The 26,014-nt window shown below is 34.9% G+C and overlaps 1 protein-coding gene across 1 annotated transcript in view; it reads left to right on the plus strand.

The window, feature by feature from the left end:
- The first annotated feature begins 925 nt into the window (after positions 1-925).
- The window catches only part of LOC145684399 (uncharacterized), a 31,573-nt gene continuing 6,484 nt past the window's right edge, over positions 926-26,014 (plus strand). The window contains exon 1 of the mRNA XM_081756684.1: positions 926-1,657. Coding sequence (XP_081612810.1) covers positions 1,245-1,657 — 413 coding nt within the window. The 5' untranslated portion in view covers positions 926-1,244. The remainder of the gene's footprint in view (positions 1,658-26,014) is intronic.

Consider the following 26,014-nt stretch of genomic DNA (forward strand, 5'->3'; position numbering starts at 1 on the left):
AAGAGTTCCACTAACATACGTTTTATGCAGTAGTCAGAGCCTTAGTATGATGCTAATCACACGCCAAAACGACTCTGCATAAAGTCCATAGGTCCTTATGCAGAGTCGTTTTGACGAATGATTAGCATTATACTAAAAGTGTGACTACTGCATGAAACATATGCTAGTGGAACTCTTTAGTATGGCACTATCAGGCGTCAGAAAGACTCTGCATCCGGCTCTTAAAAATTCAGTATGTAGGTAATCAATGATACAGAGTTAACAAACTATTCTTTTCAAGCGTAGAAAAGTGGTGAGCAACAGCTTATTTTAAAATATTACACTAATTACCACAAGTGATTTTAAGTAGTTTAAGTATGTACAAGGAAGGCACTGTCATCGTATTTAATAATACAACATTTTTATTAACAGCTACTGTGTTTCAATTTTCTAATGATTCCTCTTTTATATAATCAGTGCCTTAATATAACGAAAGCAGTATAATGACTTTTGGATGTTTTATCTTTTACTAAAATCACCTGTTTACTGGCAGCTCTGAGATACACAGTCACTGGCAGCTTAAGTTCGACAGAGGTAGTTACGGCGAATGCACCGTGTGTTGTGATGCTCTCTGAGGAAGAGAGTTGAGTGGGAGTTCACATTCACCTACGCTACACTTATACTTAACATTAAATTTCCCCTTCTTTTCTCTACTCTTTTATGTACTTTCCTTTTCCCTTTTTTTTAAACCATCGAACATTTCCCACTTTCCTCTTTTTGCCACTTCCATCCGAATGGGCCTTCAGCCCTCTTTCACTGTCTGAACATCCGTATTTTGACCGTTTCCTGATTTTCCTCTTTTTTCCTGACTGTGTCCTGTTTTTTCATCATTTTTCTTCCTGAATCAGAAATCCTTTTTGTGTGGTACATAAAAATCAATTTGCAGTTGTAGCACAAACGTTTTGCATAGCTGGTGCACCTTTCATTAAATCGATAATTGTTTACAATAAGAAGATAATAACTGAAATTCTTATTATTAAAGGAAGAAAGACAATCAAAATTATTTATTGACATATATTACTATAAGCGACAACAATCTGTATTATATAAAATTTTCTGTATTTCATTCAAATCTGTATGTTTAATATCAAGTATGAAATTTCTTCTGTGAACGTTCTTGTAATGCATTAAATTTACATTGGCAGAATAATATACAAATCGAGTCCCAGTAACAGTTGGAATTTAGTAATAAATGTTCGCTCATAATGGCTGTTGAAGCATGTGTTAAGTCGGAATTTATGTGCAAAGAAGAACACGATAATGGCTTTTATCAGGATGATCCACTCGAAGAGAAAAAGTGGGCGTACGGAGCAGTGACAACCAATAAAAAATTAATATCAGCGGAAGGAATTCAAAAAGCGAAGGATGAAGCCATGACTCCTTCCCATATGGAAGTAAACAGTCATATGGTGAAATCAGAACCTAAACCTATGATTTTTTCCGATGTGAAATTAAACGTTTATACGGTGAAAGCAGAACCTGCAATTAAAGTAGACTTTACGTGTGAAAGTAATTTAGATACGCTAGGTAACGTAGTAAATGGAGATACCTCGTCATCGTACTCTACGGACTACAATCAGTTAACATTAAACGATCTAAATTCAGTTGGATCAGAAAGGTAATGATAAATTTTGGATATGTTAATTGGTTCAGATAGACAATGCGGTTACAGGAATTCGGAAACATTATCACGAAAACAATAATGTATGTGGTGTTGTAAGAGTACGATAATAATCTGGATTAAGGATTATGTGCTGTATTGCCTGATCAATTTTTAGGAGATTTACCGGCTGAATTGAGAATTTGAGGTTAGGTAAGTTTTGAATTTAACGTCCTGTTCAGTAGCAAGGCTATATGAGATGCGGACCTACTGATTAACGGAATCCGAACCAAGTAAGCTCCCGCCGCGAATCGAATCGAACCCGGATCTCCCACGCCAAAGGCGAGTGCACTAACCGCTTATCCAAGGAGGAGCTCTTTTGAGAATTCCTTGTGGTTTGTTAGAAAGATTGAGTAAAAGTCAGGTGAGGTAAATAGTTTAAATTAAGAAATTGGTTGTTGTAGGCTAGATCTGATGTGATAAGCAGCACTGTGTTTGGAGGTAGAAAGTTACAAATGATATGATTTAGTGATAGAAAAGGTAGTACAAAAATGGGGCGCATACGGTATGTTAAAGTTGTGACATACCGTCTTTGAATTTTATGCAAACATAACGAGATTCACTTGAAATTGTGCAAAAGATACGGTTTATTGATAACAAGTACAACGATACTAATATCTAACCATTCAAGTTGCTGTTGCAACTGGTATCACTGCAAAACCCCTGTTTTTATTACCTCGTTCACACACGTACTAACCGTCGCTAACGTGCTTGCTCCGTTTGAAAGCAGCCTGCGATACAGCACAGGTGCACCATCATCGTTCTGCCCTGAATCGCTTTGGTAACATTAGTGCTTTTTAGTGGCCATCTAGCACAAGTTAATTTGTGTTTTTTGCACTAGGTTTCGTGTCACGTCCGAACGCCGTATTCATACGCAAAAGATAATGTTCTTTTACAAATTTTAAGATTTTCATTGTTGTGGCAGATCCGGGTTCGATTCCCGGCGAGAGCTCATGTTCGGATTTCACGTTAATCAGTAGGTCTACGTGTCGTATTGTCTCGCTGCTGATAGGGACGCTAAACTTAAAGTCAACTCGAGTCAAAGTTTAGTTACCTCAGTTTTCAATTTAACTGATTTGTAACTGAACCTATCCTACCCTAATGTAATGTAAATTAATCTACAGTAATGTAATCTAAGCAAATGTAGTACATTTTGGTAATTTTATCGATGTTTGTTTTGCCCGGCGATAACAGCACAAATGCCTAAAGTAATACAGTTTCAAGATATTGTTAAGTGTATACAAAAATTCAGGTAATCTATATGAGGGTTATAAATCTCACCCAGCACGAATATATGCTTACACTTTTTGATTATACATTTTTCACCCACTTTCTATATGTTTACAATGCGGATGCTCTTGAAAGTGATTCACATTTAAAGCTTCTTTTTAAGTCACCTTACGGTGATGGAGTATGAATATTTGGGAAGTATATCTCTAAAATGTTCTACACTGGAAAGAAAATCATACATGTGTGTCACTTACACACAACGTTTTTCGAACTTGACAAACCAGCATTATTCTGTAGGATGTTCTAAGAGATTAGCAGAAAACACGGAGAAATAATTCTAAAGAAATATAACGTTTCGATACAGTATTCTAATGGAAGAAAACGAGGAAAAGAAAGAATACAAGAGTCATGCATAAAATAGTGCGAAAAATGTTTACCTAAACGATTGCAATATAAATATTGTATTTCACATTTACTTTCCGAAAAGATATACGGACAAAAAGACAGACACACACACACACACACATATATATATATATATATATATATATATATATATATATATATATATATATATATATATAAGGTGTTAATGAACTCTACCAACAAACTGTAAGAAGTGATTCCTCACATCAAAATAAGAGAATGGTGGTCCTTATCAGCATAAAGGAAGCCATGCATACACAATCCAAAAGTTCATATTTCATCAATTTTTAGTAAGTGTATATGGTATTCCCTACGGGATGTAATTCTCAGATATGCTCTCAATAAAATTCCCATATACCCTCATTTCAAGACAGGTCTAAAGTAGGCAGGAGTTAAGGCTTGGTCCGTGTTTGGGTCATGTTAAGGTTAAGGTCGTGTTTGGTCCTCCACGAAGTAGCTGAAACACCAAATGAAGATCCCACGGCAGTTGCTCTTGAGACTTTCAACAAAAAGCGTGGTGTAAATCTCACCGTAGACCAGGGTTGGCAAAAACCATGGTTTTTATTAAAAAAACCAAAAAAACCGGTTTTTTTGGTTTAAACCAGGTTTTTTTGGTTTAAACCAGGTTTTTATGGTTTAAATGATTTGCTCTATATATTCATATCATATATGGACAGAAATAAGTTTGTTTCGCCTTGATGTTATTATGCAACAACCGGGTTATGCTGGAAGGGGTCATATAAGCTTAAAGCGGAATAAAAACCGCTTCTCGAGTTACATCCGAGAGAAATTGTCCTCCATTTGAACTCGGAACCAGGACTAATTGGCCACAAATGCGATACGTCTGCCGACTCACTCACGAAGGAATCCTGATAAAAAAAAATACGTTGTACTGATCTTTACATTCTCCTTAATATAACTGTCAAGAGTCATTTCAGAAGGACAAAAAGATAAACAGTTGCACAAGTGAAACCATTACACAGAATTACATATGAACAATTTCAAAGTACGACGGAGTACAGAAGAACTAATTTAGTTCAAGTTAGTTAACAACTCTTTTATTGGTCCAAACTAAAGAAATACACCGACTTAATCTGCATATCAATAAGAAAAGTGTATAAAGATACGAATTATTTGAGTCCACTCTGGTTCAGACTCATTTATACATAAATAGATACCAAAGATACTTATTTCACTAAATGCCTCTCGTGGGGTCTGTATGACCCCCCCCCCACACACAAAAAGTACGGCATTTTCGATGTATTTTATCAATAGTAAACATTGAAACGAAACAATATTTAGAATTTTTCTTCGATTGCAATTACATAACAATAATAACAACTACAAAAAAATCACGAAATAAACATTTATAAATTTGTAAAAAAAAAAAGTTGCTTTTGTAGTATAATCTTTTTGAGTAATGAATGGGCAATTTAGGTCTGAATATAATACGAATAATATACGGGAGTGAAACGTGATAACCCACAAATGTGTGTTCATCAAGATTTTACAAACACACACTTTTACGAACATTTTTTTTGTTTTTTGGTTTAAACCAGTTGGTTTTTTTAAAAAAACCAGCTGGTTTAAACCATGGTTTAAACCACCTTGGTTTAAACCAGCCAACCCTGCCGTAGACCAAATCGATCGTTGCCACAGGCTGGGTTCCTTTGGTTGTAGTCGAAGTGCTGCAGAAGTTGTGCGTAAGGGATCCCGTCCCATCATTGTAAAATTTCTCTTATCGATCTCGAAACCAAGTTTGGAAGGTAAAAGAACTATTGAAAGGCAGTGGACTTCTCCTTACCGAATCCCTTACCTCCAAACGTCTGGACCTTCTACGACGCGCCAAGGATGCATTTGGAGTACGAGATGTGTGGACAAACGACGGAAAAATTGTGATCCTCATCGGCTGTGAAAAAAAAAAAATCTGTCACAAACGAGCATGAGTTCCTTTCTCTACTTCCAAAATGAAGCACATTTTACCACATGGTGTGTGTGTGTGTGTGTGTGTGTGTGTGTGTGTCCCTCACAGTTACAAAAGCAAAAACAGGGTTAGTACAATAATTTTTTTTTCACATTATTTTTTCTGCTATTTTCCAATTAAGTTATGTGAAATGCAATGTATTCAATGTCATGAATTTTCATCATATAAGATCAGGTTCAATTCTAATACGCGGTAGAAAATGTCCTGCTTATTCAAAGACCTCATTAGTAAACAGAAAAACTCATAAACAGTGTACATTACTGTCGTCGTTAATTACATAATGCAGAGTAACAAAGTAGATAGATTTGCAACACTGAGCAAGGGGTCTGCATTCTCTGGGGAGTTGTGCGGCATCGACCTTGGTGTCAATGACCGCAATCTTCCCTCCCTCTCCAGCCCTTATCCCCGGTCTCCAGTCAACCAGCGAAATCCTCAAAAATGAGATGGCAAAGCAACCATATGATCTTCAGCTTCTGCACGTAAATGCACAAAGTGCCATAAGCACCACGATGAAATTACAGCCATTCTTATCCCTCTCTCTGTGCATGCTTTGCTGGTTTCTGAATCTTGGCTGAAACCTACCTCACCCGAATCATTAATAAACATACCCAACTACAGGGGTATAAGATGCGACAGAATAGGGAAGGGTTCCGGGGGCATCTTGGTATATGTTAGAGAAGACGTTAAAGTGAAAATACTAGATCAATCCCCCAGTTTATATTCCGCTTCTGCAGAATACCTCATGCTCGATCTGAATATACAAAATAAACATATTCTATTGATCTCCGTTTATCGCCCACCTAATACAAACTTTGAAAATTTTGAAGAAGCGATCTCCCAAGTTATCCCCTAGTACAGTAACATCATAATTATGGGGGACATGAACTATGAACTTTTGACGCCTAAATCCGAGGTGCTGCGATATAAAAGCTATATTAATTCTCTAAATCTTTCTTTTGTACGTTACAACCCACTCATATAACTGAGACGAACGAATCGTTAATTAACCACATAATCTCTGATACTCGTAAAGTAACAAATGTAGGTCAAGTATCCGTGCCAGCTATAATCCTACATGACCTTCTTTATCTAACTTATAACATAAAATGTCCAAAATACGTTCCGCGAGTAGTATATAAAAGGAACCTAAAACAAATAAATGACAACGCGTTATACGAAGACACAAATCTCATGCCGTGGTTCTTAGTTTACTGTGCTCCCACTCTGGATCAAAAGATAACACTTTTTATTAGTTTTGTGTAGCAATTATATAATAAGCATGCCCCTTTGAGAAGAAAAAGAGTGCGTAGACCCCCCAATCCTTGGATTAACGATGATATACTCGCGCTCATGGCTCTTCGAGACTCTGCCCAAAAACGTTACAGAGCGGCTTTAAAACAAAAATCAATTATCTCATTAATACAGGAAGAATATAGAAAATTACGAAACCGTTGTAATCAAGAAGTTCGTAAGGCGAAAATCGAATTTGCTAGAAGTCTCCTGAGCCATACGACCCAACCACGAGAGCTATGGCAAAAACTGAAGTTCCTTGGTATTGGTGGCAAAGCCAAAATCGATAAACTTTCAGAACTTCATATAGACACCATAAATGAACAGCTATGCTATACACCAGATATCACACCAGATAAAATCAATACTTTGAAGAATATTAAAAAAACGAGCCCTGTAAAAAATATATTTAACATTCACCTCGTCACTTCTCCGGAAGTCATAAAGGCAATAAACAAAATCAAATCACCTGCTTCAGGAGCTGATGACTTGACAATCATTCTTATTAAAAAAAATATTACCGTTCATTGTAGATGTCATTGTGCATATTTTTAACAGTTCCATCACAACCGGAGAATTTCCATCAATTTGGAAACTCTCTCACGTTCGCCCATTGCCTAAAACCAAAAATCCAACAAAAGCAGATTTTCGCCCTATTAGTATACTCCCTGCACTCTCCAAAGCATTAGAGCATATAATAAATGAGCAATTAACTAAGTTCCTCGAAAAAAATAACATCTTAAATCCGTTTCAGTCAGGTTTCAGATCTCAGCATAGCACTTGCACTGCTCTAGTAAATACCACTGATGATATCCGTGCCGCTATGGATGAACGCCAAGTCACACTGTTATCCCTACTAGATTTTTCTAAAGCTTTCCAAACTATAGACCATGACATACTGATTGCCAAACTGTCTTCCTTCCACAACCTTTCCCAGTCAACTTTATCTTGGTTTAGCTCCTATTTATCAAATAGAAAACAAAACGTTGTCACTAATAACATAGTTCAAATACGAAATTGGTTCCATGTGGAGTCCCGCAGGGCAGCGTCCTAGGACCTCTTCTATTTTCCTTATACATCAACGATTTACCTGAGCACATCACCCATTGTAAATATCACTTATATGCAGATGATATACAATGCTATTTAACCACTAATCCCCTAAATTTAACCACCGCGATTGATCACTTAAACAGTGACATTGAAAGTATCCACATGGGCACGTAAAAGTGGACTGCAAGTAAACCCAACCAAATCAAAATATATCATTCTTGGTTCTCGTAAACTACTCTCCGCAATCAATATTACAAGCCTACCGAATGTTCTTGTAAACAATGTAGCCATTCCTGTAAGCGATAGCGTCAATAGCCTAGGACTCCAGATCGATAAATTCCTAAATTGGACAGACCGTATTAATGGAGTATGCAAGAAAGCTTACGGCTCCCTCCATTCTCTTCAGCGTTTAATAAACCTTCTTCCGGAATCCATTAAAGCGTCCCTGGTTCAGTTATTGGTAATATCTCATTTAGATTATTGTGATGCAGCATATGTTGATTTAACCGAAGATCTGGCAAAACGTTTACACCGCATTCTGAATTCCTGCGTTCGATTCATATTTAATAAAAAGCTTCGACCACATCTCCCATTGTTGTCAGAAACTAGGATGGTGCAATCTAAATACCCGCCGCTGCATTCATTCTCTAACTCTTTTATATAAAATAATTAATAGTAAAAAACCTACTTATCTATCCTCTAAATTTAAATTTCTCGGTGATACTCACCCACTAAATACCCGTTCTAAAGGAAATACAACACTCGCCTTTCAAACGCACAAATCTAATTTATTTTCAAAATCTGTCACACTATTTGCCACCAAAGCTTGGAATGACACCCCTGAAAGCATCAGAAACTCTGATTCAGTGTTGAACTTTAAACGTCGGCTTAAAGAATATCTTTCAAATGTAGGTCTTCAGTAAGAAAAAAAAAATGTTACACACGAAACTATTCCTGGCGTTACTATGCAGTCGTTTGCTTTTTTTTCTCTCCTTCTATTTCTTCTCATTTTCTTTTATATTCCCTGTTGATACATGTGTATGAATGTATACATTATAGACAATCACTTAAGTACGTGCATCATTTTATCTATAGATAGTGAATCATAAGAATGTATTTTATGGTATATATAATCAAGATTGACGCCTTTCTTTCTCCTTGTATAGTTTAACATGCCTTTAGCATTGTCTTTTGTTTGTTTTAGTGTTTATTTTATATGTAATAAGTTTCATTTTCATTTTTCATGTTTTATTTTCTGTATTGTTATGTATGTCGGTAATTCTTTAACGTGTCTAACTGTATATCATTTTTACTTTCGTCGTAAAAAAATGAGATACGACTGTAAATGTTTGAGTGGAAGCAAAGGTTATGCCTTAACTCCACCATTTTGAATAAGAAATAAAATAAATAAATAAATAAAGGCTTGAAAACAGTGGACATCCAATGCTTCGAAGAGGAGTCAAGTGTTAAGAACCGGCAGCTTCATGTTTTTTCTGTTCGGAATAACGTGTGATGCGATATATTTCTTTATGGTATAATTCACGTTTTCTCCACTTACAAGCGTGAAAGAAACATCCCAGCATGCGTTTTGCCGAGTACGAGAGACCGTGCTGCTGCCGGTTCTTAACACTTCCGACTCCTCTTCGAAGCATTGGATTCCATTGTTGTCAAGGCTTACATCGTGCCTATTTTGGACCCTTCTGATAATCCGGGTATATCTGAAAACTCTATTGACAGCATATATGAGAATTACTCCCTGCAGAGAGTGTCCTGTACACCTATCGAAAATTGACGAAATATGAATTTTCGGATTGTGTATGCACGGCTTATTTAGCGCTGATAAGTGCCACAGTCTCTCGATCTCGAAATAGGATCTCTTGAAATGTGGAGTTTTCTCGACTTTAGACAGCCCTACGCACATTCATTATCACCTTGTTATATATATGGACTTTGACATACAGAATTTGCGGAGAAATGAACAGAATCTGACGCAGTGTTCGAACTTAGGAACAAGCTTGAAGAAGAATAAATCGGAGACTTTTCGTGGGTGTTACTTAGAGTAATTCTTACGTAATCCTAGATTCTAGTAAAGAATAATCCAAAATTTTATTATCTTCTAGTGTCGTAAGGGAATGATAAGTTATTTTATCCATGGTTAGGAACCAAAAAGATTCTATCAGGAGTGGTAATTCGGAAAATGCTTCATATAATTCGTTTTTTTTTTTTTTTTTTTTTTTTTTTTTTTTTTTTTTTTTTTTTGATGTTCCGAACTTTGGCTTTCCGTAGAAACTACATTGCTTGGAATTGTGCAATACACAATTAGATATGTTAAATAAATTATGATTTCATCTTTCTCGGATCTTGATGCTTGAAGAAATAATTGTAGTTAGCATCTATGAAAGCAATCCCTTCAGTCTATTTAAATCACATTCCAAATTTGAACTTTTTCCTCATCCGCTCTGCTGCCTATTACACGAATATTTTAATTCAGATCACACTATCCTTAATAGCTAAGCATAATAATTTATGAAATAGTTTCTTCTGGAATCTAAAAGGATGTAGGAATGCCTGAAATGGTGCGAGGGAAGGAAAAAGATCTCAATCGTTCCATATAAAACACGTTTTAAACTTGGACCAGTTAATGACGGCTGTTCTGCCTGTTACTTTGGATGGTTTAATTGGATCTTTCTTTTTTAGGTAATTGAAACATTATTCGTTATTATTTCCTAGAATGCAATAGTATCATATACTGCCGTCACGTAGAAATAAATATTTTCCAGGCATTGTGTATTATACTTGTTTCGAACTTTACGTTTGGACATCTGATTTCCTTCGGATGGATATTATTTTGACTTTTGTGCAACATGTTGTGAGATTATTATCTATAATCTAAATGGATTTAACAGTATCGTTAGGTACGAGCCAATTGATCTATTTGAGATATGTTTCTAACCTGCACCAACTAATGACAGTTATTTGATTTCTAACTACTAAAGATAGCGATCATGCCATTCCTACTAGATGACTAAAGTCAGCTTTGAGTCTTTCTTTAATAGAATCTGGAAGGCTGTAACAATGATTGTGAATATATACCACAAAGTAGTTTTCCCCTATTTGATAAACGTTTCGAAATTTTGCGTATTGTTTTTACCATCGTCTCTTCTAACAACGGAGGAGGGGGTGGGGGGTGGACATTGCTTTTCTCTTTTCTAATAGCTTTGGACAACATCTTTCTCATTTTGTTCTATGAGAAAAAATGATAATAGGTTATATACGTTTTTCTCTGAATTGGAGAGTGTACCTTAAATAACCTGTACGTTGTAGTTATATTACTTCTATGCTATTTTCGCAGTTACATCGAAACGAATTCTTATTCCAGTTGTTTACTTAAAATTATCTTTACTATACTAAAAGCTTCCTATTTCAAATGTGCCCCTGCTGGCGCTGGTGTGGATTTTTTGACTTGTACCGCTCTTAATAGAGGAGGGATAAGTTGCTTTGACCGAGATTTTGTGATTGTTGGACGTGGAAACTTTGCCACAATGAATTATTTAACGGGATATACTTTGCACTTTGCTAGCAATTCTAAGCTATCCTACGATTTTCACTCATCAAAACCAAAGGACTGAATGACAAACTCGGAACACAGCCGAGGTCATTCTTCAATACCAAAGGACAGAATGACAAATTCGTAACACAGCCGAGGTCATTCAATTCTTTCCCGTAAGCAAAGGGAAGGTTTCGTTCGTAAGAGTAATGCGGGGGCGGGGCAAAGTATGATTACGTATTTTTGTTGAAATAGGTGACACTTAAAATAGAAAAGCTCTATACACATTATTGAGGTAAGCATTGGTGTATTTTATTATATGTAATTATTGCTTTGTTTTATTTACTTCTATTAATATAGTGTTTATTATGGCAGAAAATAGAATATTTGTGGTTTCACCAAATTTTTTCTGTGACATTTGTGAAGTTTGCTCCACTTACGGCTATTCTGTTCAGCTCTCGCTTTTTTTTTTTTTTTTTGGTGAAAGTTTTTTGTTATTAAAAAGAAACACATTATTCACACTGGCTTTATGAATAATTAAATACTTCATTGAACTTGATGGGAAATTTATACCAACAGGTACAGATATCTTGAGATGTGCGCATATAAGAGATCAAAAACTCACCTCTGATAGTCGTGAATAAAAATCATTGTTTTAAACCACCCTTTAAAGGAAGTCTCAACGTTTTCCATTTTCCTGTATATGGGGTACCCTGGTGGCTCACTGGTAGAGCATTAACTTCTGGACCATGGCATCATTGATTCGATCCCACCCCGCGCCAAGTTAACTTTGTGGCAAACAAACACGGCGAGTGTGAGTTTTCTCGGGATTATTCCGTTTCCTCCTACTTTCTTCGTTGCACCATTTAATTCATTTCTCATCACTCACCTTCTCCTTTAGCCTAGCCGGCATAACTGTGGGACGTAAAAGAAAGATTTTATAATATAAGATTTTTTCAATATACGGTGCATCTATAATGTGAAATTACACGATAAGTTTGAAATTCATGTATTTTGACTTTTCTGTTGCATATATTGTTGAACATTTCCATTGATATGTTTACGTCCTTTAGTTTAGTTTAAACAAAACACGTGACAAAGAAGCGGTAATCGTTTATTTGAAGCGATTTACTGTATTTTTTGAAGAGAATTTCATTAAATATGTAAATTCCCATGAAAGACAACTGAGAAGAAAATCCTCATTTAAAATTTTAAAAGCACAAAGATAAGTCAAATTTAGTCATACATGAATCTTTCATGATAATAACATTGCTAAAATTCATGTAACAGGTCTTCACAGAAAATACTTCTTGAAAAAAAAAATAGATTTGATCATTTAGAGTTTATTTTGTTTCCATTTTTGCAATTATTTTTACTTGCAAATACTAGGGTACGTAATAAAATTCATTAATGACAATAATTCGTGTTCACATGAATCAGACTGAGATTGGAGAGAAATATTATCTTTTCGAGGGCTTTGTAACATTTGTTTGAAATAAAATATGACAAGATTAACTTGAAAAATTGATTGAATTACTCTCAAGATGAAAACAGTTTTAGATTACAACGTTTTACTCTTGAATTTTTGCAACAATGTAGCTGTTCATTTTATTCTGTCATCGTGCTACGACGAACATCTAGATGTCATTTGAATTTATACTTTAAGATATTAAAGTTATATGATTTTTTGTTTATATTTGTTAGTTCATTTAATAAATGCGAAATGTCCAATCTCAAACGGTCACGAGAAAATTCTGCAAGAAATTTTACCAAAATCATAAAACTGAAATTAGGTTTAACTTGTTTGTGATTCAACAGTGGTTCAGTATGCGTCTCCATAGTGTAGCATTTTGAGGTTTGAATTTGTAAATTACTGATTCCTGTTTAAATCAAGGTCGTTTTAAATTGTCTTTCTTTGGTTTCTACAGTTGAACTGCTTTTTTATGGTAATTGTTTTGTTAAGTAGTTGGTACACAACTTGTTGCTTTCAATGCAAGAAATATAAAGTGAACATAAATAGGCACATTCTCTTTTTGCATAGGGTCGCAGTTTCAACCCTATACCTAGCAATTCGTGCTTTCTGTTCAATGAATTTCAAATTCAACTTATTGTAAATTTTATGCTTTAGGAAAGCGTATAACTGAATTACAATAAGTACACCAAAAATGTTTCGCAAAAAAAAGATGTAAATAATAGCTTTAAGAACTTTAAATAACAGCTTGAAATAACCGCTAACTGTTTATTGTGCCCATATTTATGCCAGGAACATCTACGTGCAGAAAATTTTGGGGCATCTACTATATTTCAACAATTTTTGTGTTTATTACAGTTTCCCTTCCGCGTTTTCCTATAGTTTAATGATTAGTTAGTTGAGGTAATAATCTGTACAAAAATATTCCCAAGATATAAAACAAAATAATAATAAATATATAGGTAGAAACTTTAAGCTCGATTGATTATATCCTGGTATCCTACTTTCAAGAGAACTTTTTAAGCAGCATCGGCCCAGCGATTTGACTTAACATTCGCAGAAAAGGATCTGATTGAACAATCATTACTAAACGAAAATATTTAGTTTCTCTTTTTGTAATAATTATTTCTCTAGGTAGGTGAATTAGTTTAGATACTTTGTAAAAAAAATAATTAAAAATTGTTGTGAATACGGTTCGGATCCCTATTGGTTTCCTTCTTTTTTCTTTCTTTTTATTACACTGCAAAATCTTGACAACGCTTTAGCATGTAGTCTTTTTATTTGGATAAGTCTTTTCATGATTATAGTTTGCTGAGTATAACTTCTGGACGTGTAGTCTCAGACAGGATACGCCACATGGATTTTCTTTTCCCTGATCCATTCTGATATTTGTTTAGGGTTATAAAACAGACAGACAGAAAGGAACATTTAAGATATATAAACGTACTAATTATCTTGCCTTACAGCAGTATAGACATTTCGTGTAATGAAACGTTGCTTACGGTATTTGTACTTAAATGGTTGAGAACATTCAACAAGCTAATCCTTTCTTCACACCAGTGTGGTTTAAGGTTTGTAAATATTGTACAGTAGGAAAACATAATTTTCTTTTTAATTAATTAATATTCAAAATGTTGTGATCGACAGACCAGTTATAATATATTCTATCAAGTGCAGAATAAAATTTGTTCATTAACTTAAACTGTACAATCTAGTTAATAGTAGGCTAATAAGTTCTTAACTTCCTTTGCAATAGAAATTTCAAACATTATAAGTTAAATAGCACAACAGATTTTTTTTAAATATAATTTATAAAATCACAGATGTGACAAAGACAACACTATTATATAAGAATATTAACTAGTATTGCTGCACATAGTAAAGGCGAGAGTTTACTATTAAGTTTCCGAACAATGCTAAACATAAATGTCGGAAGTCCTGTAGAACAGCTACCATTTTACCTGCCGTCAGGCAGAACGGAGAAATTGTGGCGGTAATTGAGGACCTAGGTTGTGCAGACTGTTCAACGTCTTAAGAGCTGATCTATTTTGCTCCGTTACCTTTCTATTGAAAGCACACCAAGTAATAATGAACTATTTCCAGTTTCAATGTTGAAGAACATAATCGGTAACATATAAGAAGCGGATATTGGAAAGTCTATTGAGCCTCTACATACAAGTAAAATACGAGTTCCATGTCGTTGTCAGGCTGTAGTAAACAAAGAGCAATACAATGAAGGATACGTAGTTTCAGATTTCAAAATAATCTCCAGAATCTGACACCTTTCGCCAACGTTCTGCAGCTGCACAATGCACTGGTGATAAATTCGGATGTCGTAGATGCATAGTTTTACATGAATGCTTTCTGCAGGTCTTTATTATTTGTGAATGATCTCTGACTGAGGTGGTTGCTCAGGGAACGAAACAGGTGGTACTCCGTTACCATAATGTACGATGAATATGATGAGTTACATGGTGTCTTCCAGGTTGTCTTTGCCACATGTGGTTTGGCATCGTCTTGCAGTCGGAGCATATTCTTGCGATTTACCAAAACCGGCTCATTCTTCTGCAATGCACGGTAGAACCTTTTCAACTGCTGAGAGTAGAGATCAGTAGCGATGGACTAATCAGGTTGAAGAAGGTCGTAATGCACAACTTACTGCCAATTCAATGATACAGAAAACATAACATTTTATGGTTGCAGAGGTGGTCTTGAGATGTGATGATCTTTCATGTGGTGACAACCAATGCCTAGTACGCTTGGGAGTGTTAGAGAACCATTTATGTTCAGTGAGCAAGCGATGAAAGATGAGTGTGTTTGGGTGTCGAGTGAACAAGGACAAACGGACTGTCACTCATTGTTTCATGTGTGTCAGCAATTTGTTGGATACCAGCGTGCTTAATTTTTTATATCTTCTTTATTCCGTGTAGTTGCAGTTTGACATTTACAGCGGAAACATGGAACCCTTCTGCACGTTCGACTCACATTTTAGTACTGTGTTCCTTGGTGGCTGCTTTCAAAGACTCATTATCCAGCATATGTGGTTGTCCAATGTGAGGTTCATCCGAAAAAATCACATGTCCCGCACGGAAATTCATGAACCATTCCTGTCAGAGCGTTCGTTTACTGCCTTCTCCCTAAATTCTTGACATATTTGGCGACTTGATGCGGGAGCTGACAAGCCACTTTAGAGTCATACATCAAACACGCGCGAATAAGCTGCAAGCTGCATTGATACTTCCGATTCTCTTCGACACTTGACGAACTATGACTGGTGTGTGTGCATAACGTGCCTGTAGTACTGAAGGTCGATCATAAACTAACACGCGATCACTTGGAAGCCGCGAGCGTCATTTTGTCTTCTTTCTGTGAGCGCTTGATTAACGAGACGTTAAAAATTGAAAGAACTTTGTTTAGTTATCTTGTATATCATATCTTTCTCCGGCACTTTGTTAAATATGTCAGTGCTTCCGGATTCAACACTGATTATAGAATAAAATCACTAACAAATAGGAACAGAAAACTGCTTGGTTCCGATTCATTGTCTTAAAGAAAAATAAATTTCCGTCCATAATAATCTAACAAACTCGGTAGTGATAGAAATTTCCTAGTATTTAACGTTTCAAAATTGGTTTTCATAGAATTCAAATCAGTAAAATATAACAATAATAGATTTATTAAGTGTTCAAAGAATAAGTTCCATCTTCTCCGCTAACTCCGTATTAAAACGGGAATTAGTTGTACATTCAAGTTTGAAAAATGTTAGGTCAGAATGACAGGCTGTTTTTCATAAATTTTCGCACAAGTATCGCTGTTTTAGTACCGAAAATGGAAAAAAGTAGCTAGAATCTTCGTTTTGAATATTGTTATTTAAGTAAAAAAATGAAGATACCGAGTTTCTAGTTTATTGTCCCAACAGTAGTTTTGTCTTCTCCGTTATTCCCAAGTACAAATAAAAAATTCGAGAAATAAAGTTTTTAATTTCAACTCGAGTAATCACAATATAATAATAATAAATACCAACAACCGGTTTATTGAAATTGAATTGTGTTAAAAAAGAGAATCATCTATCTCGTTATTACACCACTATGACAAGAAGTGGTAAAATATACTCTTTATTTATTTATTTCTGACTTATTTTACGTGGCGAAGTTAAGGCTCTGCAGCCTTCTCCGAGCACTTAACCACGTGCATACATTCTTTTTTTTAAAAAAAACAAAAAAACACCTATGCATGGAAAATATAACAATTACAAAAGAAAAGTATTGAACGACATAAAAAAGAATGTACTACTTAAGTAGAAAAATAGTTAAACACTGCAAAACAAAAATTGAAAATAATATACAATAGAGGAAACAAAATAACATGGAGAAACGTAATTGCATATTGCATATAGTGGTACTAAAAGTATGAATATATAAGCTGTACAAATTAACATAGGTTACCTATTGGTTGTATGTTCATATATGGGTTATTAATAATTTGGTGAAACGATGATGCTTATCTTTAGTTAAGAGAAGGGAATTTACAGATTTTTTTTTTTTTAATTTGGCAACTGTGAAAACGTTGTGTATTAATTGAGGTAAACTGCTCCAGAGGCGTGTAGTACTTACTGTGAAGGATTTTGAGTGTGAATCAGAATTGTGACTGGGTATGGAGAGCAAGAAATTATCTTGTGATCTTGAGCTTCAAGTATGAAAGTCTGATAAATATAAAAATCTACGGGCTCGGTACGATGGTTCTGACGTAATAAGTATTCTGTTCAGTAGGGTAACATTATGTAAATTTCTTCTTTCAACTAACGTCAACCATGAGTTTTTTATAAAAAGATGTGAGATGTTCCCTGTAAGTTAAATTGAAAATAAATCTAATGCAGGCATTTTGCACTCTTTGCAAGCGCTTTGATTGATTTTCTGTTAGATCAGAATAGACTGCGTCGCAATAGTCAAGATGTGGAAACACCAGTACCTTGACAAGTTTGATCTTCAGACATATTGGTAAGAAATTTCTTAGTCGATTTAACGTATGCAGGGCACGAAATGCTCTCTTACAAACTCCATTTATTTGATCTGACCAGGAGAGATTTTGATTTAGTATGACTCCCAAATTTTTGACAGTTGTAGAGAATGGAATAACAGTGTTGGACAATTTTATATTTGGGAGTTGATACATACTAATAGAAGAGAGAATTCTTGGGGTGCTAATTAAGATGCACTGCGATTTTGTTGCATTTAATTTTAACCCGTGAGCCGTAGACCAGTCGCTGATTTTGTTTAACTCGGTATTTATTTTCTCAATCGCATTATTAATATCTTGTTAGGAAAAGGAAGCATATAACTGAAAATCATCAGCGTAAGTATGGTACTTACAATATCTAAGAATTTTAGGGAGAACATTAATTTAAAGGGCAAAGAGAAGGGGCTAGTACGCTATTCTGCGGCACTCCACTGTTGATACAATGCCATATCGATATGTAATCCTCATTGATCACTACTCTTTGTTTACGTTCGTGAAGATAAGAATTAAGCCATTTAACCACTGATTCAGAAAAAATAAACAATAATGATAATTTCTGAAGTAGTATCTCAAAAGCAATCGTTTGAAACGCCTTACTATATTCAAGTAGAGTAAGGAGTGTCAGTTTTCTGTTAACAATAGCCCATCTTATGTCATCCGTTACGTTTACTAGTGCAGTGCATGTGCTATGATTACTACGAAAACCAGATTGAAATGTATCCAACAAATTATTTGTTGTTAAGTATTCTCGGATTTGATCATTTACAATATATTCAAAAACTTACGATAGTCTGCGATATTGTCAGCGTTTTTTTTTTTTTAAGTGGGCGGGACTTAGCGAGTTGTGGCAAGAGAGTAATTAAATATTAGAGTGATAGGATTAAGTACATGCGGTAGGATTTTCCTGATCATGGTTATTGAAATATCATCTGTACCAGTGGTTTGAGATTTAATTCTTTGGATCTCTTTTAATACATGTGCAGGCTGTACGTGAGAAAACGAGAACAGAAAGTTAATTTCCGAAGCTACAATATTATTCATTGTTTGCAGTTTCATGGAGGATGGTGTCATACGGCTTTGAGAGAAAAATAAGTTCAATTCATCCGGCGTATAGTTAACTGCGTTCTTGGCTATGTTTCTCTCAACACCTAATACTTTTAGCCGTTTCCAAAGAACTGCTCCATTATTTTCAAATTCAAGTATTTCATAGGCGAAGCACCGTTTTGCCTTCCTTACTTCTTGAGTGCAACGGTTTCTTCATATTCTATAGTTTTCGAATTTTGTATTGGGATTTACTGTGCTATCACTAGAAGGATTACTATTTTTAACATGTCTCCTGTATGCTCTATAACCTTTATCTCTCCGCGCCATTAACGAACGTAATCCATCAGTTAATAACCATGGTAATGGAGGTCGCGAAACGCGTTTCTTAAGTACAGGGGCGTGTCTGTCATACAAATTTATTATTAAAGAATTTAGAGTATTTACCTGCTCGTCAACTATAGGGAGGCAGTTTATTGAGTTCCACGGCAAGTAGGCAGCGTCGATGTTCAGGTCTACTTCATTCATGTACCTAAAGTCTCTGTATGATGTGAATTTAGTTTTATATTGCGGAACATCAAGTATGTAGTATATATATATAACATATCGTGATATGAGATGCCGGGTTTGTAGGTTTGACCGTGGATAATTACATGGTCTTCCTTGGATACGAGTATCACATCTATCCATGATTCTGAGTTTCTTATGTGATGGGTTGGACCAAGAGGGCAGATAGCAAGGTTAAGGCCCGAGATCGTATCCCGGTATTGCAAGACTTGGTCTTTCGTTGTTAAGAGATCCCAATTGGTATCACCCATTACTATGGAATGCTGGTAATTGAGTAAATATTTTGCAATATCGTCAACGAAGTTTGTGAAAGATGCACGGGGGGGGGCGATACACAACACTCAAAAGCAATGTCTGGTGACCTACAGTGACTTCGAGTATAATATGTTCTGAACTACTGTTATATACACCAGCTGACTGAGACAGGAGTTTGACCTGGAAGTTGTCTCGTAAGTATATTGCCACACCCCCGCCGCGTATACCCTTTCTATTGTTTGCAAAGAGATGGAAACCTAATAAATGAACGAGGTTGTTTGAGAGGGAATCCTGTAGCCAAGACTCAGAAATAAGTACTGCATGCACGTGTTTAAAAGAGGACACAATGCTTTCAATTTCCACGAAATTTGAAAGAAGGCTTTGCGCGTTGAAATGAATAGCGTTGAACTTCCCTTTGGCAAATTCTGGTCTCTGGTCATACTCTTAATCAACGTTGATAGACGTTGAAAACAGGAATAAACAGAGAAACGTTTTTTGAGATGGAAGCACTATGCTAAGTGAAATGCTACCACACCTAACAGTGTGGTAAAACTGAAAGTTGTAGAAAGCTATTAGTTCTTCCGTCTTCAAAGCTTAAATCTGTGGAACAATGCCGCTAAGTGTTATCGAAAATCCATGATTTGGAATCGATTCAGCATCACAAAAAATGTTATCTTCATGCTTGTTATTATAAGAAAATCAGAAGTAATAATTTGTTTCTAGTATTTCCAGCTTCGATAGTTCCTTATAGAAAAAATCATATTTGATAGCAAATTCTTTTCTGTCGTTTTAACTTCCTAAATGCCGTTTTAATAAAACAGTGGTTAAAAACATACATTCCCTGAATTTGATGGTAAAATATTTCGTATCCGCCACTAAAACGGCTCAGTTGGAATGTGGTGGTTGGTAGTATGGAAACATAAACGGTCTGTGACTCACAGTGAACTGAGGGACGCGCATTAATCAAGCCCTTCAGACGCAACAACTATTGGGAAAATTGTATGCTCTACTGTAAGAGACAAGTAATAACGTTCATCTTGATCGAATATGGAATAGTCAAGAAGTCTTCCAGCATTTTTTGGCTAAAAATGCTTGAAATGACCAATGGCTCCTGAATTTCTCAACAATTTTATTATGAAACATTTTCTTCCTTTTTTAGTCAAGCCTGTTTTTATTCTGAGATAAAGTATAATGTGAATCGAAAAGGCGTTTCATCTGTTATATGAACGTCTGAAGTATAATTCTTTCGGTTCTTGGTTCTCCGTAGAGAAGTATGAGTATGAACTATCCAGTTGTTCCAGTAATTTAGAGATATATTTTCTCTTTATGATATGAGCCCGCAGTTCTACGATAGCTCTTCTACTGACGATATCAGTGGATTAGTGACCATACGCCTGTAAGCTGCAGATGTACCCTACTGGTTTTAAGATCATTGAAACAGATCCGCTGCCAATGACTGACCAAGACGGACGTCTAAATGACAGAGGTCAAGGAAATTAATGACATCAGGTTATATTTATTTTTCTCTTTCTGCCTCGAAAGTGTTGTAGATCTTCACAGTTGCCTCAAAGTATATATGTGTTTGAACACTTCAATTTTCCCATTTCCCTTCTTGTGCACATATGTGTGAGTGAAAATCTTGGAAGGTTGACTAGCTCTTTATTTTTTCTCAGTATGGATTATACCACTTATATCATACAGTTTTACACACTTGAAAATTATTGAATATCATTTCGTCGTTCCTGTACTCAGTAACTATATTATTAGCTGTTATCGCTTAAATATTCAGCGTAAATTTCGTTGTTCGAAAAGGCCGTGCGAAGAGTTTACTTTTGATAGTTATATATCAAATTCAGATTGTACTGTAACACTTGGGTCATTAATTCCGTATCAGTTAGATTTTTTTTTTTATTTTACTGGATGAGTGAGTGCTGCCTAAATCGTCATCAATTAAGGAAGCCACAAACAATGTTTGCACTGCACGTTGAAAATAATGTTCCATGATATCAACTTTACTGAAAATACGGAAAAGTCATCGTTACGTGTTTTATTTCGGAACATATACACCTTATTTCTTTCTTTAAAAAATTCTGATTAATATACTTGTCTTACCTTTAGTTCATCTGAAACCTTTTAATATTGGTGGCTTGGATAAAGAAGATTGTGATGGGAAATATTTGCAATGTTTAAACGAGGAAAGTGGGAGGAAACGTTAGGAACCCTAGGAAACTCGCGGACACGATGTTCCAACACCACAGAGTCCACTTGGGTTTACGCTACTAGTATGCAACACAAAATATAGTGATAATATTATCCTTATAAGGTGTAATAACAGGAACAATCTTCGATATATTGCATAACGTTCTCGAGCTCTTTCGTGGCCAAGTGTTCAGTGTATGCTCCTTGGACGGGCGAGACCCGAGTTGAATTCTTGGCTGGAGCTCATTTTGTGAGATTCCACGGTAAGTTTTAGTTCCACGTCAAATATAGCCTTGTTCTTGAAGGGACGCTAGACTCAAAATCAAATCAGTGTTGTCACTTGTTTCGTGTAATTGCACATAATAATTTTGCTGTATTAAGCGTCAGCCAAAATGAACAATAAGATCATCTCGTATGAGATTATTGACACATTCACATTCTATGTAGATTAAGAGAAGACCCCTCGTGCTTTTGCTACTATTGCCATCAGAACAAGTTTATAGAGTAGTGCACTGTTTTCACATATAACATAAGCTCAAAAAGCACTTTAAAATATAGACAGAAAAAGCCATTATGTCTTGACAAAACAGTAAATTTGGGATCATTCCATTAGATTGCGTTAATTGTGATTGTAGAACAATTTCCCATCTGTAGGTTTTTAAATTGTTCTTTAGTATTATCGTTAGTACGAGCAAAACCAGGCTGAAGTTCACACGAACGAATAGATACTTATAGTTTACTTCACTTTCAACTCTTCTTGCCTTATAGAAACTAGTTTTAATTTATTTATTTCAGAAATTACTCCCAAAAAAGAAAATTTTATTTTCGTGTTTGATAAATTTATTAAGCTTCTAAGTATAAACACTATTTGTTGAGGAACGAAATTGATATTTTTATTCTTGCTGAAGGGAATATGTGAGTCAGCATTAACTGGTGCAGTGACGCAAGAGATACGAGCTCTATTGTTCTAAACTGTTGTATCTTGTTCACTGTATCCGAGATCGTCTAGGATAAGTTTCGTATTGTCCTCAAGTAAACGAATTAATTCAGACTTAATTAGCATTACCTAGTTACATATATAATAGAAGTAATATTCAGCTTCTTACTACAAATACACTCAAGAACTTATGTTGGTGAAATGAAATATTGTGTACGGATTAAACCCATCCCACACTATGTATCTAAGAAATATTCACAGCTATTAGATCTGTTACTGTAATGCTAATTTGAACATCCTCAATGAACTATAGGACAATAATAACAGCTAATATCGAAACACTCATTCGTGGCCAAAAGTGAATTATCTTTCCAATTAACATATGAACGAATCGCATTACTGCTCCAGAAAATGTGAAAATTTCGAGCTCATTTATATCAAATAAAGAGAAAATGTCTAATTGGTGAGAGTGAAGACCGTAATATACGGTTCTGCGTCGTATTTTTTTATTTGTATCCAATAAGAATTAGAATACAGAGTAATATCCCAAACAACTCTGTATATAGTAATATATTATCAAAGATGAATTCACTACTTGCCATAATAACTTGTAAATTTTGTTACAAGCAGCATTAATGCTGAGATCTATAAAAGAGTAATATCGGCCATTTATTTGTTAAACTTCAAATAAATATTCGTGATACTCATTCAAACAAACAAAAAATACTAAGAATTTATTCTCAACTATTGATAAAAACAGTTCATATTTATCCTTTTTCAGTTTAGCTGATATGACTTTGAAAGTATAATAATTAAAATATTGACTGGTATGGAACTAATATGTACCGTTCTTTACATCTAGCCTGACGCATTTGAAGCTAACAACTTTTAACGCACCAAATCGTGTCTAAAAATTCAACAGAAATTATATGTCGTACTTACATGAAAACTTGCGTAAGCAAAACTAACTAATGGTAACTCGATGCTTTAACAGTATTAAATCGGTTCAACTAACAGAACAAGGTAATCAAGATAGAATTAATACTTGTTTTCGTCCCTTGTGGCTTCTTATTCAAAGACTCGATCAATGTAGCTATTACGAGTCGACATAGTCCGGCTGCACCTTAAAATAATGTTTTGCTACTCAACGTAAATCATACACTTACCACCTGAAAATTAAACATGATAATTCGAATCTAATCCACACGAATATATGTATTCCTAAATTATAATAATTATTTGAGTACAACTCAAACGTATGCGTATAAGATCAGTGACTTGCTTCATTTCTCCAAGTTGTCTTTTCCTAGCATTATAAGATCTAGGACACGACTTCTCGTCTTGTTCACAAAGGAGGTTAAAGGAGGGAAAATCGAATATCATACACATCTGAAACAATATAGCTGGTAGAACTCTTTCAATACAATAACTAATGCGAAGAATTGTTAATACAACAACAAACTTCAAATGAGAATAAATTAGTGAAGATGACTACTTGTTTCAGTAAGAGAATAAGACATTTGTGTAGTCAATGTTGCGGGAAGCAGTTTTTGTAGTAAGTACTGTGCTAGATTTCATCATACGTGGATACTCGCAACGGCCATGTAGCTATCTGTATCAATATGTGAATTTTAGGCACAGAAAGTTATTACCAATGTCCGATTAATCTGTCACTTGCAGATATTTCCTATCAGTGAACTATTATATAATATTAGATTTGACTCTTTCAAGTTCAAGAGTTACTCCAATTAGATTAAGACCTAATAAAATCTGAACACAAGTTCATTTAACTTTGTTTATCTTTCTCGTATCTACTGCACATCCTCGCTGCGCCTCGAGGAACCGCTACGTTACATTTTTGTCGAAAATGAGTTGTTAAGTCACGCATATAAACCAGAAACCTGTTAGGCAGCATCTCAGATAATGTCATAAGTTAATATTCAATTCTTTCGCCACAAGTTAAAAAATTACAAATAGAAACCAAAGGCTTCTGGTTCTCAAATTGTACGCATTGGTTGATGTATATAATCCTCTATGTGCTTCTAAATGCCCAAAAGGTGGTACGTAAACAGTAAAATAGTAAAATAATATTCTTGATGCAAGCTACAACAATGTCCAGTGCATAATGTAGGCAGAACCAATTTTATTGTATTTTTCAAGTGTTTCTGTGTATTCGACAAAATTTGAAGAGTTCGGAATGTTTTTTTGTTTCTCTTGAAAAGTTGTGATTTTAACACATAGCGGTTCTTCGAGGCGCAGCTACGACATATTCGTGCATCTACTGTTTTCTCCTTTCATATTAGGAGAGAAATAAGTACACTATAAATGTGACTGGCTGACTTACCAGAAAATAAAGTTAATTATAATTGGTACATGCTACTAGCTACAACATGACGTTTAATTACGTCCGTAAATATGCAAAATACAAATGTATTGAAGATATTATTCGCCCATTTTTTGTTTGGAGTCAATGTTTTTTTTTTTTTTTTTTAATATATCGCTTATCTTTGTGGAATATATTAGAGGTAGTATAAAAATGGTGGTCCTCACTTTCTGACTTGCTGTGGGATCTGATAACGAGTGTCAATCTTCATACTGATTTTTTACTTTTATTTTGAATGTATTTCTTCAAGTTTTTCAACGTTCTCCGCTTTCGTAATTTTTAAGTAAAATTAATAAGTTAATTTTTCGTATTTTGTAATACAAACATTACTAGTGTTAACATTAAAACGTATTATGGTTGTATATTGTAGGATAAGGTAAGTATGATTTGAGTTATGTCGTCTATGAATTCCCTTATTCATGTTCACCAGACTCTGATATTAACATCACATCCACTTTACTTAAAAATTGTGCGTATGTGTTTTCAATTTTTGATAGATGAATTTTGTGATTACATAGTATTATGTGTTACCTTACGTCGATAATTTGCTTGTAAATTTAAAAACCTTTATTTATAGTTGTCAACGTTATACATCTCTGAGTGAATTTAAATGATATGGTCACAGTTGAAGAGAGTTTACCTGTGGTATTTGTCCTGAATCGAACCGAGGTCGCGCTAATGAGGTTTGTGATGGACCAATATGGTCTGCGGAGATTTTCCCAGGGTTCTCTCGTTTCCTCCTACCATGATTTTTAACGTTTTTTATCATCACTTTCAATTTTATGGAAGAGGGAAACTCTTTAATTTAGAAATTTTGTGTTATACGTTTTTACACGCACCAAATTCCTTGTTTTTGGGTATTGGAAAATCTTTACTAAATTTTTTGTACTTCTTGGTTTAATTTCTTCGTAGATTA

The sequence above is a fragment of the Thermobia domestica genome, chromosome 4 (assembly GCF_964235325.1).
Source record: "Thermobia domestica chromosome 4, izTheDome1.hap1.1, whole genome shotgun sequence".
In the NCBI taxonomy this organism is placed as follows: Eukaryota; Metazoa; Arthropoda; class Insecta; order Zygentoma; family Lepismatidae; genus Thermobia; species Thermobia domestica.